Source organism: Cryptomeria japonica, chromosome 2 (genome assembly GCF_030272615.1).
Source record: "Cryptomeria japonica chromosome 2, Sugi_1.0, whole genome shotgun sequence".
Taxonomy (NCBI): domain Eukaryota; kingdom Viridiplantae; phylum Streptophyta; class Pinopsida; order Cupressales; family Cupressaceae; genus Cryptomeria; species Cryptomeria japonica.
In genome coordinates this window covers 566,841,413-566,862,699 of record NC_081406.1, presented here as the reverse complement: position 1 = coordinate 566,862,699, position 21,287 = coordinate 566,841,413, and the positions used below count along the sequence as shown (strand labels likewise).

Sequence of the window (21,287 nt, the reverse complement as noted above, 5' to 3'; positions counted from 1 at the left end):
GGTACATCGCACTAAAGTTCCATACATGTCATCTATAAAATGCATTTAAAAGCATAAATGCAAGTGTCATGTCAGCCTTCTTGTTCACAGGCACCGGTTGAATGCTTACATGTGAGTATTTAATAGGAAGTAGCTTGTGATGAGAGTGTTGTACTTTCCTTCTGTACTAAATCGAGCCACTTAGGAAAAGAAGACAATTTAGTAGGAATTGCGACTGACTCCACTGAAATGCCATCGCAACCCATATTTGCTAACATGTTAGCAACGAAGTTGCCCTCTCTTAGTGTGTGACTGACAATGTAGTCCAGGAAAGTGTTGAGAAGATCCAAGGTATGCTTCAGAATGTAAGATAGCTACCAAGTCTTGGATCTTCTCGAGGTAATGGAGTTGATAATAACTAATGAATCACCTTCTATGTGTATATTAGAGAAGCCACACTTCCTTGCTAACACTAGACGGGCTAGTAAGGCATTTGCCTCCACCAAGTTATTCGTACCCCGAGGGATGGGTGAAGCTTGGAAAGCACACATTTTGCCAAATTGATCTTGAATGCAAACTCCAATTCTCGACTTCTCTAGGTTTCCACGGGAAGAGCTGTCGAAGTTGATCTTAAAGAAATTAGGTGTTGGGGGTACCCATTTTATGGATGACCTGTCACTCACATGAATTGAGGACCAGTTCAGGGGAATCCCTATTGGCAAAATAATACCATGTCATAGTTTTGCAATTGCCTTATCCCACCGAGTAAATGACTGAATGTCCTTGGAATTAGTGAGAGAAAAATTAATGATTTCTGTAATCGAATTTTCCAATTTGATCAAAACTTGATCCAGAGATGAGGGTGTTTTTTTGAAGATTCTTTTATTCCTCTCCCACCAAATGGCCAAATAATGTGAGCAGGAGCACATTTCCAAATGCCTGAGAAGGTTGATGTAGAAAATAAAAGAGGCCAAGAGTTAAACATATCCCACAGTGATTTCGGAAAGGGCAACATAACTTGGAGTTTATTCATGATGAAGAACCAACATTGGGAGGCAAAGGAGCAGTGTAGAAATAAATCATCAATTGATTCTTCCTCTGAGTCACAAAATACACAATTGAAAGCTTGTGTAATGCCTAGTTTTACTAATCTCTTTGTAGTTAGGAACCTTTTGTTCAGAGTTAGCCACGCAAAATACCCTGCTTTTGGTAAAACAATGTCATTCCAATAGAAAGAGTGTGCTCAGCTACTTACCTTGTTGTTGCAGCCCTGTTGTAGGGCATTGTAACCTTCTTTAATCAGATATTGCCTTGATTTTTAAGCTACCCAAAATAACACATCATCTCTGTTAGACACGATAACTATCCTATTCAATAAAATATTAGCCAATGAGGAAGATTGTTGGATGGATATTGGGAGAAGAGTGGGATCTTTCTAGATTATTTTCCCTAAAAATATTTCTACAACAGACACATATTCACTCAATTTTGTACCCCAATGAGTAATAGTTGTGTTCATAATGTCTTCCATGTTATCCAAATGAGCAATAGGAGGATGCCCACACCATGAGTCTATCCAGAAGTTAGCACTGAGACCATTATTGATTTCCCATGAAACATACTTGGATATTAGATTCCTTGAATCCATCATGAAGTTCCAAGTAGTAGACCCCTTTGGAGGGTCTAAAATTGTCAACACTCTTGATGGTTGAGTGTTGTCCAAATATTTATCTTGCATAATCTAACACCATTTGGAGACAAGGTTAGTGTACATTTTCCAAATCAGTTTCCCTCTAAAGGCCTTGTTGCGATGCTTCAAATTGTGAAGTCCCACTCCCCCTTGGGATTTTTGGCATGACATATTCCACTCATCTACTTATTAATAAATCTAAGGATTTATTTGATAGGTTCATTTCAATAGTCCCCTTTGATTAATTAATTCAAATTAATTAATCATCTCCCCATTAAATTCATTTCTTCTAATCTCCTAATTAATTAAAACAAATCAATTTATGAGTTGTTGAAATTTAATTAGCCTTTTCCTATTATTTGAATTTTTAAATTCAAATTCCCCACATGCCTCCTAACTTCTAACCACCTAACCTAACCACTCCTAAACCTAACCCTGGGTTTAACTAACCCTATCCTATCTTGTGCATCCTAACCTCCTTATTGTAACCTCCTATGGTGTGGATATTCTCCCCTTGAGACACATGGAATTTTGGCCACATGTCTCCTCTCTTGTACACTTGCCCTCTCATGAGCAAGGCTCCTTGACACTTGTCACCACAGAGATGACAAGTGTCCCTTCCTCCAACCTCTTCTCCAACCTCCTCCAATTTCACTCTTGATATCTTCAGACTCAATCTTGACCATTGATTCTTGCCACCTCACCCCTTGCCTTGGAAATCTTATAAATATCCCCCATGTTGGAGCACAAAGGATCCCATCTCATTTTCATCTTAGGCATTGTTACTATAGGTATATCCATTCTAGCATATCATTTGAGAATTGTTATTATAGGCAATTGCATCTTAGATCTAGCTTAATTTGATCATTTTCTAGCATAATTATTGAATCATGTAGCTTAATCAATCTCTTTTCTAGCTTAATTGCATCATCATTTCAAATCCTCCGTCTAGGTGTAGTCAAGTCATTGGGATTGCTTATCCAGATCTGAGAGAAAATCCACACTCGCATCTCTTAGGAGGTGATAGGTCGCTTTGTCATGGTTTATCTTTCATTTGCTTTTAATTTTCTAACCATTCTTGTAATGATCTATTGAGTGTTTGTGTTGCAGCTACAGGTATCACACTTCATAGGCATGACAATTTTACCTAAAATAGAACAAGGGCTTTGGGGTAATAGGTTTATTGTATGATGAGTGTCAAAATGGTTAAATAAACCAATTATGTTGTGGTCAACGACTCAAAAAATATTTAATTTCAACAACATCTATTTTAATTCATGATGACAACTTAATTTTTTCTCCTTATAAGCCACTAATTTTCAAAAAAAAATCATATTTAAAAATAATACATTACCAAATTATCTCTCAAATATTTGTACAACATTGGAAAGCTCTTGGGAACACATTGCACCTTAAAGGGTTATTCATGGTGTGAAAAAGGATATTTTTGCGACAAGAAATTGTGGTGACAATCTTTTTAATGCTATATGTTATTTAATTGTTGAAGAATTGACATTGCATCTTTAATATTATGCATTTAACATTCTTTTTGCAATACAACAAAAGACTATGTTGCAAATGTAAAATATTGTATAGAGCATTATTTAACAAAAAAAAAATTTTGCAATCAATCCCATGTGTTGCAACTTAGAAAAACTATATTATCAACATGACAAAGCCTTACAAGGAAAAATTGAAGGAGGTCCTTTTTGTTTACAATGGTTAGCAACTATATTGAAAACTACTATTCATTTATGGTTTTCAAAAAGTAAACAAATTGAACAAGTTTTTGAATCTAACATATAAGAACAAAGAAAACATTTAACATAACAATGTCATTTAAAACAAATACTATGCATACACTATGAGCCACTAATAAAAACACTTTTAAGTTTAAATTCTATAATTATAAAATTATAAAAAAAAAAAACAAATAAAAACGAAATTCATAACATTTTCTAAACCAAATAATAGCACAGTATGCGAAAAAAAAAATAGTCAAAAAACAACAATGTCACTAAATCAATTTAAAAGAATGTTACATAATAATAAATAGAAAAAATTGGTTGATATTGTTGATCTTGATAGTTATAGTAAATGTATAGAATAACTTGTACCTAACATAGATATTGCTCTGAAAAATGAAAACTTATTTAGGTTACAATATTTTCATATACTTTAGGAAATTGTTTCTTTGATAGTCTTGAAGTTTTGCTTCATTTCCATTACATTTCAATTGAGTTATGAAATGTATTAATTAATAACTTCTTGTTGTCACTATCAAGAAATGATTTTGATGCATTGCAAACATTCACAGATGAATTACATTCAGATATCTTGAGTGAAATGCATGGTTTAAATGATGTCGCAACATATTTGACAAAAATGAGATAATCTGCCTCAACATCTTTACCAAAAATAGAACAAGGACTTTGAGGTGATATGTTTTGTATATGATGAGTGTCAAAATGGTTGAATATACTAATCACATTTGGTCAATAACTAGAAAAAAAGTATTTACATTTTAACAACACTCACAAACATACATATAGTTTTTTATTCCATGTTGAGCACCCTATTTGTGGTCATTATGAGCCACAAATATGTAAAAGAACTTTCATACATGTAGTACTACTAAATCGTCAAATTACCTCTCAGATTTTTGTCCAACATTAGAAATCCATTAGCAACAACTTCATCTAAAATGGTAATTCATGGTGTCAAAAATGATACAATTGCGACAAGAAATTATGATGAGAGTCTTTGTCAAGCAATTTTTTATTTAATGGATGAAGAACTTGATATTCAATCTTTAAGACTATACATTTCACAATCTTTTGCAATAGAAGAAAAGATAATGATAGAAATACAAATTATTGGGTAGAGTATTAGAAAAAAAAAAATTGCAAACAATCCCATGTTTGCAAATTGGCAAGACTATATTATCAAGATGGTGATGCCTTATTTAGAAGGGAAAATTGTAGCAGAGCATTTTTTTTACAATGGTTAGCAGCTATATTAAAGATAACTATTAATTTATGGTCCTCAACAACTAAACAAATAACATATTAGATATATGGATTTCAATCATATTTGTATCCCTCCAAATAATATACATCAAGCAAAGAAAAACATATTTGTAATGATAAGCCATCTAGGTCTTCCAGCTTTCTTCTTGACCTTATTAAGTGCAAAGCATGTATGACCACCATTATTATCAACATTAACAAGGTTGCTCAAAAAAAGTCCTCCCAACTAGTTTTGGAATGGTGTCATTGAGAGATTTAACAAAAAGCTCTCGGATTGGAAAGGAAACCTCTTAAGCCTAGCTGGTAAAGTGCAATTGGTCAAATCTTGTTTATAGAATATCCATGTCTACTATCTCTCTCTCTTTAAAATGATAGGGTATGTGGTGGATAAAATTGAATTTTTTTTAAAAAGGTTCTTATGGACGAGTATGGAAGATAGAACTCATATAGCCCTAGTTGATTGGTATAGGGTTTCCAAACATAACTCGTAATATTATTCTTCATGATTCTGACTTACCCTCAGGCTCTTGTATTTGGAATAATGTTCTTAAAATCAGAAATGTTTTGAAAAAGGGAGTAAGGAAAATAATAGGTAATGGCAAATGAACCATATTTTGGGATGATCTTTAGTTCAAGGAAAATGCTCTATTAAATACAGATCAATTTAACTCAAATAAAAATTTTCTCATTCAAAATAATGGTACTCTGATGTAGGGTTACTTGTCATGACGGGACGGTCAGGGGAGATGGAAGAATTTTAAAGACCAGGTAAGGAACATAGATGGAATTTCATAATCAAATAGAAGAAAGATGGAGGACAAGGTTGAGTTGTTGAATTCTTTCTTAGGGGATTGTTCTTTGAATTCTTTCTTAGGGGATTGTTCTTTCTTTTCTCCCTTAAGAGAGGATTCATGGATTTGGAAACATCATCCCTTGAGGGTCTTTTCTATTAAATCTACTTATAGGGCTATGGGGGTAGATGCTATTGAACATTTCAATTAGAATCACATTTGGGTTAAATTCCTTACACCTAAAATAAACTATTTTTGGTGGGTTGCAACCCATAGTATAATTCTGACCATTGATGACCTGAATGAGAGAGGCTTCTCTTTAGTCAATAGATGCATCTTGTGCTGCAATTATCTTGAAAATATTGATCATATTTTTTACACTATTAATATGCTAGTGATGTGTGGTTGGAGGTGTTTTTTGACATTAAGATCTCTTGGGCCATTCTGAAGCATATGAGAGATTTGATGGAACAGTGGAGTCAATGTCCTTTTAATCATCCTATTATCAGAAACTTATGGTTCCAAATTCCCCCATTTATTGCCTAGAATATATGGAAGGAACAATATAATAGAATTTTCAAGGAGGAGGCAAGAAACAACAAGATGTTGTTTTATGCTATAAAATAGCAGATTAAGGAGAATGTGAATGTCGCTTCCTATGGCCCGTCTAAAGTCTTGCCTAGTCTTCTGATCTAAGAATTTAAAAGCGATTTTGGGGTATTACACACAATCTAATGAAAATAAATTGCTGGAATAAAATGATTTTAAGAAAGGAATGTATATGGTCCCCTCTTGAGATTGGATGAATTAAATGTGATTTTGATAGTCTCTAAGGACAACCTGGGGATCTTTGGAGTGGGAGGTATAATAAGAGACTACAAAGGTCTCATTATTGAAGGCTACTATATGAATTTGGTGTAATAACCCTCCATAATTAACTCAACAAAATTTAGTATTTTTTTTTTGTTGTTTAATTTAATCATTATGTTTTATTCAATTGAATACTCTGGGCATCCATCCATTTGGATTAGGCATTCATCCATCCGAGATGAGCATCTAACCATACACGTTAGGCATTTGTCCATACGGACATAAGATTTCATCTATCCAATACGGGATAGGCATCTACCCATACGGGGTAGGCATCTACCCATACGGGATAGGAGGTGCTCTGGCCAGAGACTTAGGCTCATCGGGACCATTCGGGTCCTGAGCCACTCACTAAGTACTACACTCTTCTAACAGAAGTGCACCGAGGTCGCCGTCCTTGGGAGTAACATAATACAAGCTTGAATTCCGCCTCGGAATTTGGCTTAAAGCCTCAAGAAGTCAAGCAAATCCATATGGGATTCCTTCCGAGTATGCATTGAATTACTTTTTCCAATTTAATTATCTTTATATTTCAAAATAGGATTCTTACTCAATCCTTCCTTTACCAAGCCTAGACCCCACCCACAAACGCCTGAGTACGAGGGACAACTCCGTCCCAAGACTGCCTACATACCCGCTTTGGCACGGGATCAAGGCGTAAAGTATGTAGTTCTATTTTCTACTCTATGGTTTGATGTAAACTGATTAGTGGGTACGCAACCCTTTCTAGGGTCAATGTCCCAGATAGTTTCTCTGCGGTTGCTACCCACAATGGTAGCGCTTAAGCAAAGGCTCAAGATGGCCTATTGCTTGTGGCCTAAAACAACTAGATCCTAACACCTATCATGAGCATCACCCTTGACCAAATTGTCAATCACCAATATCTCTTCAAGATTAAAAATCAATTTCATAAAAAGCATTTCATTCAACCCACCCTAACAGGGTTTAGTAAGGCTTAACTCAACGGATGAAAAATCATTTAAGGATTATCTTATTAAATTATCGATCCAAGGCCCGCCCCTCGAATTTTAACTTCCAAGTGTCCCTTATTACTCCCCGACGATTTATAGGGACGATGTCACAGACGTCGTTGATGCAGCTTTATTAGGTGTTAAGTGCAGTAGTTCAACACAACGGCATTACCCATAAGCGTGACCCAGAGGCACCGTATATACCGAACGGTACTAGGTTTTAGTTTTCCAACTTCCTTTGTTTAGTTTCTAAACTAAAAGCTTATGAAAACATCATGCTTGAAATATAATTATGAAATGAATGTACATAACTTAAACTTTGCGAACTTTGGTGACACTTAAATACTATTTGAAAAAGAGAAATACCATTCTGCTACAACTAAACAAATTAATACATGTATTGGCATGATAATGATAATTGTGAACTTACGTGCAATTGCATGAAGATAATGAATACAAATTAATATAAATGCAATGCAAAAGTAGCATCATTTGCATACAAAATGAAGAAGTGTTTACTCCTATCGTGAGAATAATTAATTATAGAGTTATTGGCAATTAGTTTATACTTTTGGTGATTTTGGTTCAATCATATTAATAAGACTTAAAAATTTAAGTAAGCCTAAAATTACTGCCCAAGAAATCAATTAGGTCCTCAATGGAGTGAGAGATCCCATTCTTTCACAATAATCTGCTATACAATAATCCCTATTAATCATTATTAAATTTTCCTAAGTTTACTTTACTAATTTTAACATTTAATAACAATTATTAAACTAAAGTTTATTAATAATTATTAACAATTAACTAAAACTTTATTATCAAATATTAACAATTAAAAATTTTAACTATAAATGAATTCCATTAAACAAATTTAAAAATATATATAAAAAAAAAACTATAGTCTACCCACACGAACAAAGTGTTGTTTGCTCATAGCAAATTAAGGGGTCAAGTGGGAGGGGGACCCCACGGTCCCCTCCACTACCCTGTAGCCACTGCCGCAGCAGTGACTGCAGGCTAGTGGAGGGTACCGTAACGGTACCACTCCCCTGTGAGCGGTTACCCCATGCAACCGTTCGCAGTACCTCTCTTCGTACTGCGTTGTAACGTCAACATCATTTTCCTTTGCATTAATTTCTCATGCGATATTTTAATTAACTTAGGTATTTTTATATACATATATAACTATATATATATATACATATATAACTATATATATATATATATATATATATATATATATATATGGTTTCTAGTTTAATTTAAATAGACACAGAGAGTAGATTTTAAATAATAAGGATAAAAATATTAAAGTAAACAATAAGGGTTCATTCACAGGAGTGAATAACCTAGAGAGTTATTCATAGAGATAAAACAATCCAGGGAAAATAAATCGTTCCCAGCAATGTACAAATGATTGAAAGATAGATGATTACACTGGGAAATGCAAGCTCATATAGGTGAATTTATAATCTATTTTTCAATCTAAAATTTATAGAGACAAACTTATATTTCGCTTCCTCGGCGAATAATGAGTATACTGAGATTTACAAAGAAGTTAACTTATTCCTACAGGAAGATTTGATTCATTCATAGCAAGAAAAAAAAAAGCAAGATTTTATTCCTTGAATTTAATTGACAGTGTGTATATAAAATAAGATTAATCCAATATACAACAAGGAGTTGAAAAACAAGATTTTAATTCTTCAAAACTAATTCACAACAAAATCCAAATTACAACAAGGAGTTGAAAACGAGATATTAATTCTTCAAAACTAATTCACAACAAGATTTTATTAATCCAAATTACAGCAAGGAATTGAAAAACAAGATTTTAATTCTTCAAAACTAATTCACAACAAAATCCAAATTACAGCAAGGAGTTGAAAACAAGATTTTAATTCTTCAAAACTAATTCACAACAAGATTTTATTAATCCAAATTACAGCAAGGAGTTGAAAACAAGATTTTAATTCTTCAAACTAATTTCAGCAATGCATTAAATCAAGATTGATCTAATCTAATACATAGCAAAAGTAAGAATGCATGATTCAAAATAAAATAAAACTAAATAAGAAGAAAAACCTGGATACTTGCAATTGATGAAGAATCCCCTACGAATCCTTTAATTAGCCTCCCTTGATCTTCAAACTTGAAAGAAATCCTCCAAAGAAATCTTAGCTATTTTCAAAAGAATGAAATATGACTACCAAAAAAAATTTACTTGAGAGAAGAATTTCTTTATGGAATAACCAACTCCCATTTTTGTAAACTTGCATAACATTTATAAGAAACAATCCCTCTATTCCACTATCTATAATTTTAATTTTAAAAAAGAGATTCTTTCCCAATTTTGGACTTCATGCAAATTGATTAGACTTAGTGGGAAGAGTTACATGCAAGGTGGTGGAGAATCCTCTAGAAGCTTCTTATTCTTCCTACAACATGTGCCATAATTGGATGAGGAAAACTAAATAAATAATTAAGAAAAATGTATATTTTCCATGTGTGTGTGTGTTTTATTATTTTATCCTTTTATGATATTCATTCAATCATTTAAATAGTTTATCCAAAAAAAATATAATAGAGTTTGTATTTTAAATCCAAAAGTGATAAAGGAGGGTCGTGACATTTGGGTAGACGCTCCAATAATAGGGCGAAGATTGTGGTAGCGTGGCAAGGCCTCAAGAGACTAAGCTAGTTGAATTGTCAAGGTGTTATCCTTGAAGGTGATTCCAAATTAATTGTTGATTGTTTAAATGGTAAAGTGGTAATTTCATGGGAGATAAAAATAATTATGGAAGAAAGAAGAAGGATAATGGGCCACTTTCTTAATATTAAAGTCCAACATATCTTTCGGGAGGGAAACAGAGTTGCTGATGAAGTAGCCAACTATGGCCTTAACTTTGAAGACTGGTTATTTTTTAACTTCACTCAAAATCCTAACAAACTTAGAGAGATATTATATCTAGAAATAAGCAAGTATTACTTGAATGATTCACTCTCCTTTATAGGTAAAAATGATAAAGTTAAAAATTTAAATTGGAAGGGATGGAAAGGTGCCAAAAGTATTCAAATTCAAAAATGTGTGATGACCTAGTTGTTGATATGGCTTTTAGGTGATGTGTTGAGCTATCTTTTTTCATGGACTCCTCTTGGCATGGGTGAAGTAAATGATATTAATGTTTTTAGTATTATAGAACAGTCATATCACCATCTGGATTTTATTGCCATGTTTGGTGATATTATTATATGGAAAGGTAGTGATTTTATTTCACTTTCTCATAAGAAAAATCATTCTTGGAAGTGTCATTTCACTTGTGCAAAAGGGATTGATAATCATTTTTAAAATTGTCTTAATCTCCACCGAATTTCATTTGGTGGGGTCTATGAAAAGCTTAGCAGGTCTTCTCTATGTTTTTTTTGGACGCATAATCAGTCCACTATGGAGCTGGGTTATGACATGGGGGGACATTTTAAAAGGTCAAAGACTAAGGATTGTAAATAGCTTCAAAAAAATGAGGAGGTGTGGGACCTATTTTATAGGGTTGGGATAAGGCCCTTATTCTTTGTTAGGTTACAACAAGGCTATCTTGTCAATATTTTGTAACTCATGGCAGAAAAGGGAAGTCACTACTTGTAGCATTTCCTTTGTTGTCACCCGTAACTTCATTACAGAGGTGACTAGTCTCAAAAATGATGGGAAAAAGATTGAAAAGAAGAGCTCTAGAGATTATAACGACTACCTAAAGAAATTCTTTGAGAAGGGATAAAAAATAATGGTGATGTAAAATAGCTACAAACATTCTGCCATGGCAAGCTACTTTGTCATGAAATATTTCACCCTAGAAGAGTATTACACCATTGTGCATGGCTATCATTTCCCAATTCTCAATCATATTAGGCATGGTGATAAAAGTAATCTTCCTTATTATCTGTTCACATCTCTATCTATGAATATTTTAAAAGGGGTTGTGTCATCGCTAGATTATTGATTGTAACATTGTATTTCAGAATGCCTTGTTCTACAAGTCCCTTCTCACATTTTAGGGCTTTTTTCATGATTTGTTTGAATGAGGTGGGACATTGCATTTGTATTGGATACTTGATCTATGGTATTAATTTCTCTATGAAAATGTCTACTTGTTCAATTTTAGGAACATGAGTTGAGCATCTATGGTATAAAGATCTCCACTATTGTATAAAGGACGCAAAGGTTTCATTTTCTTTTTATCATGTAGCACATAGATCCATCAAAGTGACAAGGGTATCAATGTTATGTGAGAAGTTTGCTATAAACTATTCTGCTAGCTCACCCCATGATGTAATCTTTGGTGGGATATGTGAGAACCATTCCAAAGCCAAACCTCCAAGACTTTTGGGGAATAATCCCATTAGGTATGTATCTTCATATGCAACCTCTATACAAGTAGTGAAGAACTCTCTGATATGATCTCTAGGATCCCCTTTTTCCTCTATATCTATCAAATTTTGGTGTTTCGAAGTGAGGGGGAAAGGAAGGCATGTATAATGTATGACCCAAAGGATATGGACATAGGTCCTGCATTGTGTAGCTCTTCTTGTCATTTCCTAATTGGATACTCGTCGTCTACTATTAAAAATTTTGCACTTGTTGAGAAAGGATTTATGTTTGAGTTAATGGTGCACTTGGTATGTACGTATTGCCCACAAATGGAGTTGTACTTGGGTATATGGGAGGTTGTTGGAATGTACTAAAGTTGTAACTTTGTGTCTTCTGAGTCCCACTAGGCAGAGTAAAATAAGCAAATTGTGTACTAATATTTAGCTGAGTTGCGCCAAATGAGCTAGTGGGACTTGGGTTCATGTCTTGATGACTATATGTCAATCCCAATGATACAAAAACCAGAGGTTGAGTCATACTCATTGGATTTGATATCTGAGGTACTTGTGTCTGACTCTATGTAGGGGTACTTGTTATAGTTGGTATAGTTTGTGCAATGACACTAGCAGGTTCTTGAGTAGTAATGTTTATATTGGATGATACTGTGCCAAATTATGAACTTTTATTTCAAACCAAAGTTTCTTGGGTTGACGAGAATTGTGTAATTTGAGTAGCGTTTTGTGTTCAGCTCAACGTTACAACTTGTGTTTCTGATACATTAGATGTTGGACCAATATTTTGACTCAGAATGACACCTAGGGGTAAGATCATTGTGATGTCAAAATCTTGAGGTAACTTGGCACCGTTTTGTAACAATAAGGAAAGATATATCCCTATCATTGTTAATAAGTGCATTTAGAATCATGAGGATCCCTGGACCTTGTTGGGAATCCTCAATTTCCTCTTGTGTTAATTTTTTTTGAACCTCTTCTATAGTAGGTCTAGTGTAAACATTTCTAGATGTTGTTGTATTTATGTGGGTTTGACTATTTGAAATTTTCATGTTCCATGTAGGATTATACAACGGGTCACTATTTGGATCCATCTTATTCTTTGCTTTATGTGATCTAGTTATGGGCATTAATGACACTAATGATGACACTGAGACCTATGCAAGGTTGTGATGCCACTATGTTGAAATGTGAGACCTAAGACTAAAGGACTATAATATATGCAGACTATAATGACCCTACTGAGGATTAGGATGAGACATTGATTATGGACTTTGTTGAAGATGTTGTTGTTGTAATGTGAGCCTCTCAAGATCTTGTCAAAGGATTTCTTATGCGATTTCTCTATCAATTTTGCAAGCAATCTTATATTCTCAATATATTTTTTATTCAACTCCTATATACTAGGATGCACTAGTTTTCAATTCCCAATCCAAGTTGTCCAAGCGATCAAGGATTTCTCTTTGACCATCGTTTAGCCATAAATTAGGTTGTTCAAATGAGAATAAATTGTCACCTAGTAGACCCATTCCAACACATGACTATGACAAATGTAAGTGTAGACTACATGAGGATTTATACAAAGGTGATACTATATGAGGACTATGCTAAGTGTAACCTTGGTAAAACCTTAGACATTAAACTAAGTGCAGAATGAGGATAAAAATGAGGACAATAATGAGGACCCAAATATGGACTATGCACGAACTTATGAAAAAACTGTGTATGAGGACTGATATGGGGATGACAATGAGGATGTCAATGCAAACTTATGCATGCACTTATGTAAAAACTAGGTATGAGGACTAATATGACTATGGACCTATGATCACAAAGGTAAGATGTTTCTGTTTTGATAAGTAAGGACCATGTTTTGCAATGTTGGTTTATTTTGAAAGGATTGTTTGCTAAGTTAACTTTATTTGGACTGACAAGTTTTGTTGATATTGTAAGCACTATGTACAAATGAGTATGGCCAATTGAATTTTGTTTCTAATGGACTCTATGAACTAGAGTAACTCAAAATGAAGGGCCTAAACTAGCCCAAGAACTAACTCAAAACTGGTTTAACACAAGCGATACATAAACAATCACAAAAAATAATGCCTAGGCTAGAAATTTGAAACCATTCAATGAGGCCCTTACGAAATACCGAAACAAGATGGACAACTAGAGAATCTGGCAGCATTGGCTCCACTCCACAACACACACTTCTTAGGCATGCCAGTTTCTCTTACCCCGAAGATATGAAGATCTTATCACTGGGGGATTTATGTCTCATAATGCAAGGTACATGAAGGGTATATATGGGATACAATCTGCACTCCCTGTACCATCAAATGATAGGATTTGGGCTACTAGTTCTTAGTAAGTGTTTCCTTTGGGTGGCCATACATGTGGTGTTTTACTCAAATTAATGAGGCCTCCTTTCCCTTGAAGGTTTTAACGCATCATTATGGGTACTGAGGGAGACTGACATCGATATGACACATTGTCACCCATTACTTGTGACTTTAGCCCCAAGTACATTTATTTATAGTGGCTTAAAAAAACTTGGCCTTATCTTATTACCACTTTAGGTCGTTCCCTTTCAAAACCAGCGGGGTTCCAAAAGGCAGGCCCTCTAAAAAAGAAAAATAAAGGAGTGTCGCTAACACTTTTCTCTTGCACTCAGGTCCATGAAAGTCAGGGGAGAGGATAGTATGTGTTAGCAGTAGGACCACTTCAGACACAAAAAAGTTCTTTCCTTTAAAAAAAATCACAATGTGTGAAGTAATCTAATAAAAATCCAGATTCACGTCTATTTTAAACCCAAAACTGAGGTGTGAGAGACACATGTTCATGTCCATTTTAAACCCAAAATCCAAAGATGAGTTTGTCTTGTTCAATTTTAAGCCCATTCATTCAAGAGTGTGTTTCATGTTATTTGTAAGCACCAAATTGAAACATTAAAGCATACATGTCCACTTTTAAACCCAAATCCAAAGATGAGCTAAATCTAGAAAACTTGCAAACATACATTAGTAGTTTGATACAACAAATCTTTGACCGATCATGCATTCTCTGATCTTCCTTGCCACACGCTGCAAACAGAGCATTAATAGAACCAAAAAAATCAAATAACAGAGAAAAATCACAGAAATAGAAACTTCCAAATTTATCTAACGAATGCACAATGATGTTAGTTCAAATGAACAACAATATACTATCGAATGCAAAAAAAAATTCATACGAATGCACATTCATGTCAAAGCGAATGCGCAAAACTGTCAAAACGAATGCGTGATATAATGACAGAGAAATTTTAGAAAAAAAAAATGTTAAAACTTGCAAAACAAAGAGTTAGCTCATAATGATATTAACCATCACTTCGGCCTTGTTAATGAAATGGTATTTCTCCAGGTACTTTTGGATGAGGTTATGGTATCTAGACAAGGTAATTTTGTCTTCTAGGTTTTGGAGTCTTCTTTCGACCTTTAGTATTCTTTGATGTGCTCTTTATTGTCTATTTTTGTCTTCCTTTCTTCTTGCACCTGAAATCTTAAATCTGACCTTTCCTACCATTAAATTTAAGTCATTTTAAGCAGAAAACAATAATTTCCAGATTTAAAAATTGAATTATGGGTTAGACAGATAATGCAGTTGCACCATGAAATGACAAAAAAAATGAGTGTGAGATGAAAGCGACGAATGTGCAATTCTTTTAACGAATGCACAATAGTTTCTATGTGAATGCACATTTCTGTCAGCACGAATGCACAATAATATGAGCGAATTTGCACTTCTGTCAGAGCAATTGTGTGATGCTTCATGTTCTTCCGTACAAAATTTCTATAAACCTACAAAATTATAGAAAACAAGAAAATAAATCAGATTGTTGTTTTTTCACATCAGGTTCACCAAATGTTTATCAATAAAATTCATCATTGTATAACTAGAATCAAATAGGAAATCGCAAATCCTATTCTAGCTAATAAATTCTAAATAAATATCAATAGAATAATGCAAATAAGACAATAAGGATGTATAATATTAATCAAAACTCCCTATTCTAAGCTTGCACTTTGCCTCCATTGTTCTTCTCTTCTTTGAGTATTGATGCTAGCTCTCAGATATTGTGTTGCTAACCTGCATAAAGATGGCACAAAGATTTGAAGTTCGTTATTGTTGAAAATGGAGAATTGATGTTGAATTTATATATTTTCAGGTGAGATTGATTGAGAGGTGGAACTCAAGTGAGCTCACATGCTAATTAATAGTTGAACTGGTGATTGGGAGATGGAACTCAATTGATTGAATTGTTAATTCAATAGAATGAATAGTTAAAAGAGTTAATTGATTGATGACTAAATGAGAAAAAGTGGAAATTGAAAGATAGAACTGGAATGATTGGAGGAGAATTAAAGAAATGATTTAATTAATCAATTAAATAGATTGAATTTTTAACTAGAGATGACTGATTGAATGCTTTTTAGAAAAAAGCAAATTAGAAGATAGAAATAGAAATTGGAAAGGTAAATGATTTAATTAATCAATTAATTGAATTGATTAATTCAAAATGTGATGTAGGATATTTTATTTAAATTCAATTTCTTTTTGCATGCTTTTGAACCTGATTTAGGAATTCAATTTAATCTTTGAATATATTTAGAACTTGACTTGGATATTCAGTTTGATTTTTGCATGTCTTTGACTTTGATTTTTGAAATCATGAAATTGAAATGCACATGTATTTAAAATTAGATGAAATTGGAATTTGGGGAATTAGAATTTGAATTGAAGAATGAATTAGTTAATTAAATAATTTAAATAAGCTATTTAATTATTTTAGAAATAGAATTTTAATTAAATAATAGATCGTTCAATTAAAGGATTAATTTGTAATTAAATAAATACTTAATATTTAATTGATATTAGAAAGGGGTAAATGATTAAATGATGATAGAATAGAAATTGAAATAATTAGTAAAATGATGAAGAAATGTGAATTTAGAAGAATAAAATTAATTAATTTAATTAAAGAATTATTTAATCAATTAGATGAACAATTAGTACATGAAACATTTTTAGGTGTCTACAATTTGAAATATCCAAATTAGAAAATTAGTTAATACATTTCCACAACACACTAATGATTCATTGCACTTGGAAACATTATGTAACATTCATGACATAATAAATGATGATAGAATAGAAATTGGAATAATTAGTAAAATGATGAAGAAATTTGAATTAAGAAGAATAAGATTAATTAACTTAATTAAAAAATTAAAGAATTATTTAATCAATTAGATGAATAATTAGTACATGAGACATTTTTAAGTGTCTACAATTTAAAATGTCCAAATTAGAAAAGTAGTTAATACATTTACAATTGACATTAAAAATACTTTGTAGTCACGACAAAATTAATACATCTACATGGTCATTCTATTATTCTATTGACACTAGAGGATTGACTTTGAAATTATAAAAATACTTTGCAGCATTCACATTAAGAACATTGTTCTTGACATAGCATAATACCTTCAATTTGAAATATCCAAATTAGAAAAGTAGTTAATACATTTCCACAACACACTATTGATTCATTACACTTGGAAACATTATGTAACATTCATGGCATAATTAGTACTTTACAATTCACACACGATTGACTGATTGGTTGCAATTGAATTTGAAAAAACTTTGAAAAAACTTTGTTGTCACGGTAAAGTTAATACATCTACACGGCCATTCTATTGACCCCAGAGCATTTGACTTTGAAATATTGAAAATACTTTGAAATATTGAAAATACTTTGAAATATTGAAAATACTTTGCAGTATTCACATCAGAGAACATTGAAAGGTGCAAAATGTTGCATAATTAGTACTTTACAATTCACACACGATTGACTGATTGGTTGCAATTGGATTTGAAAAAACTTTGTTGTCACGGCAAAGTTAATACATCTACACGGCCATTCTATTGACACCAGAGCATTTGACTTTGAAATATTGAAAATACTTTGCAGTATTCACATCAGAGAACATTGAAAGGTGCAAAATTTTCTTGGGTGATGATAAATGATATGTGGTGGTCAGGGTAATACCTATGCTACATAATGAACAGCTTGCATCGATTTGATTAGCTTCCATCCCTTCATCAATGGCTGCTCTTACAATACTTCCTCTTACTTTTGTTATTCTGATGCTCATTTGCGCCTCGGCCCAGAAGCAGAATATCACGCTTGGTTCCACTCTAATTTATCCTCAAAATTCCAAATGGGTTTCGCCAAATGGACAGTTTGCTTTTGGATTCTATGAGCTACCTGCAACTGATCTCTACGTAGTGGGCATTTGGTTTGACAACATACCTTCTAAAACTCTGGTCTGGACAGTTATGAAGGATAAGAGGGACCTTGCTGTTGAAAAGATGTCTTCCCTGCAGCTCACCAACAATGGCCTCAGCTTGTACGATTCCACAAAAGAATTGAAATGGTCGGCTGCTCCATCTGAAAAGGTTGCCAAAGCTGCAATGCGCAACAATGGCAACTTAGTGCTTCTAAGTTCCTCACTTGAGCCCATCTGGCAGAGCTTCGACTATCCTACGGATACCCTCTTGCCCGGTCAGGAGCTCAAGTGGAAATCTACCATATATTCCAAGGCTTCAAATACAAACCTCTCATCAGGCCGATTCGAGCTTGCGTTGCAGGAAGATGGCAATTTGGTGCTTTACCCTGTGGAAAGAGTGTATCAAGGTGCTTACTGGAGTAGTAGACAATTATTCGGTGAAGCAAGCTTGAAATTTGGCATGGGTGGGTTCTTGTATTTGGTAAATACCACCAACAATATGACGCTCACCAAAGGCGAGGCCGGAAATGGGCGATTTCTTCGCAGAGTGACTCTCGAGAGCGACGGAATCCTTGCACAATATGTGTGGAACTTGGACGGCCATAATTCTTCTTGGACAACTGTATGGAAGCCTGTGAATGACCCATGTAGAGACGTCAAGGGTCAGTGTGGACGCAACGGCATTTGTCAGCCCAACAGCCAGAACAAGCCCGATTGCCATTGTCCTCCTCATTTTAATTTTATAGACAACCAAGACCATTTTAAGGGATGCACAAGAGAGTGGCCGAGCTGCAGTGCAAATAGTAACAGCAACATGTCGCGGCTTGACAACACGGACTGGATGAACGGCAACGATTATTCGCTTTTGGTGGGTCTCAGTGATAGTGCATGCCAACAGGCCTGCATAGACGATTGCATGTGTACTGTGGTCACGTATGCTCCTGGCCAAGCAGTTTGTTGGAAGAAACAGATGCCTCTCATAGACGGGCGTATTGGTTTGGACATTACTAATGTAGCTTTTGTAAAAGTATTTAATGACTTTCCCTTCTCCGCTCCTCCTCCAGAGCAAAGAAATGAGAGGAAGGGAAAGACGCTTGTGGCCACTGGCATAATTCTCCTGGCTTGCTCCTCTTCTCTACTCGTAGTGGTCTTCTTAGTGGTGTGCTTGGGTGGCCTCAAGCTCCACAAGATGAGAAAGACTCCACCGCAGATTATGGTATTGGAGGGGTTGAAGGCTTTTTCTTATAAGGAAATAGAAGCTGCTACGGATGGTTTTAGGGAAGAATTAGGAAGGGGTTCCTTCGGTAAAGTTTGCAAGGGACGCTTAGAGGATGGAAGAGCGATTGCTGTGAAGATTCTGGATGATAAAGCGGTGCAAAAACAACATGGGGAGCGGGAGTTCAGAACAGAGATGAGCGTGATTGGTACAAGCCATCACAAAAACCTGGTTCAGTTGTATGGTTTCTGTGACGAGGGCTCCCAGCGGATTCTGGTGTATGAGTACATGGGCAATGGATCTTTGGACACCGCTCTCTTTGTAGTTAGCGGCTTTCTTGATTGGAGGACTCGGGTTAAAATTGCAATGGGCACAGCAAGAGGGCTTCTCTATTTGCATGAAGAGTGCAGGACCCAGACCATCCACTGTGACATAAAACCCCAAAACATTCTGCTGGACCAAAACTACAATCCCAAAATATCTGACTTTGGCCTGGCAAAACTGTTGATGGCAGAGCAGACTGCAACTCGCACGGCAGCTCGGGGCACCAGGGGTTACATTGCGCCTGAGTGGATGAATAATATGCCAATTACTGTAAAAGTGGACATTTACAGCTTTGGAGTGATGCTGCTGGAAATCATTTGTTGCAGGAAAACCATGGAATTAGATGCCCCGGAAAATGAAATCTTTTTGGACCAGTGGGTGTATGAATGCTTCAAGCGTGGAGAACTTGCTAAGCTGGTGGACCAGCAACAAGTAGAAGGTGAAGGTGCACTTAGGAGGCAGTTGGAGAGAATGGTATTGGTGGGTCTGTGGTGCATTCAAGAAGATCCAGCTCTAAGGCCATCTACCAAAAAGGTAGTTCAGATGATGGAGGGAACAGTCGAGATTGCAGTGCCCCCACCTCCTGGATCTTTTGTAGGTTCATTGTGTGTGTAAAACTTACAAAATCAATGGTCTTCAACAGTCGCCAATATCATCCTCTCGCAAATAAATGTAGTTATCGTGTTCCACCGGTCGTTATTTTGCCTCTAGTAAGGTAAGGCAATAGTCTTAGGAACATATCCTAGCATCCATTTCTACCATTCCTTAATAACGTGTAATGTTGTCCGTGTGTAGTTATTTATATAGTTATGATTCTATGGCTGATGTGAACTCTTGAATATAGCTCGGCTTTCTTTGCAATAGATTAAAATCTCTGTGATTGTTTTTGGGATGTAACCTATCGGTTCAGGTTCGGATATCAGTTCGAGTTCGAAGAATCCAGTATGTCGGTATGGCAAAATTTTGAAAAGGGGTTTGGGTTCGTTAGTACAAAAACATGTAAATTTTATATATATATATATATGTATTTTGATATTTGTGAAGCCTATAAGCATGAATTAAAATTTGCATGTCACATAGCATCATATAAACAACAAAACAAACATAAACTTGTAATCATAGCATCATGATCATACCATAATAGCATCATATACATCAAGTTTAATATCAAAATGACAAAATATTCAAGTATCATTGTTTCAACTTTCAACAATATAAACTTAAAGTTTAATCATCAAATGGATCATCCAAAAGTGACTTTCTTTTCCAAAAGCAACACGACACCCCTACCTTGGCATATACGGGTTTTTTCTGTAGAAAAGAGAAATCATTTTCCAACAAATGACGCATTAGCTCTGACAAACAAAAGAAACTGCAGCCCAAAATTGTTTCAAAAAGAAACGCATAAAGCAGAAATTTGGCACTGGAAAGAACATTTCTGACAAAAAAAAATCATCGAACAAACTCACAGCCCCAAAAGAATAACGCATATTACTTGGAATATGAGCCATTTAACATGTGCCAAATACAACGGCTACCAAAAAGAAACGAAGCTCAAGAATAAACACAAGGAATCGACTGCTCCAGACCACACACATATAGCTGTCAAGATAAACACTGCTGGGTTTGACCTGGGTCCGCCCGGGTTCGACTGGGTTTGACCTCGGGTTCGACTCAAACCAACTCTGGGTTTTTCGAACCCTGG

General features: G+C 34.7%; 1 protein-coding gene across 1 annotated transcript; it reads left to right on the top strand.

The window, feature by feature from the left end:
• Nucleotides 1–17,857: 17,857 nt before the first annotated feature.
• On the top strand, nucleotides 17,858–20,197 carry LOC131041549 (G-type lectin S-receptor-like serine/threonine-protein kinase LECRK3). Its single transcript, XM_059215425.1, has one exon. The coding sequence runs from the start codon at nucleotides 17,858–17,860 to the stop codon at nucleotides 20,195–20,197; it is 2,340 nt and encodes a 779-aa protein (XP_059071408.1).
• The last annotated feature ends 1,090 nt before the right edge of the window (nucleotides 20,198–21,287 follow it).

Coding starts and splice junctions, on each gene's coding strand:
- LOC131041549 (XM_059215425.1), top strand. CDS start 17,858: ATGGCTGCTCTTACAATACTTCCTCTTACTTTTGTTATTCTGATGCTC.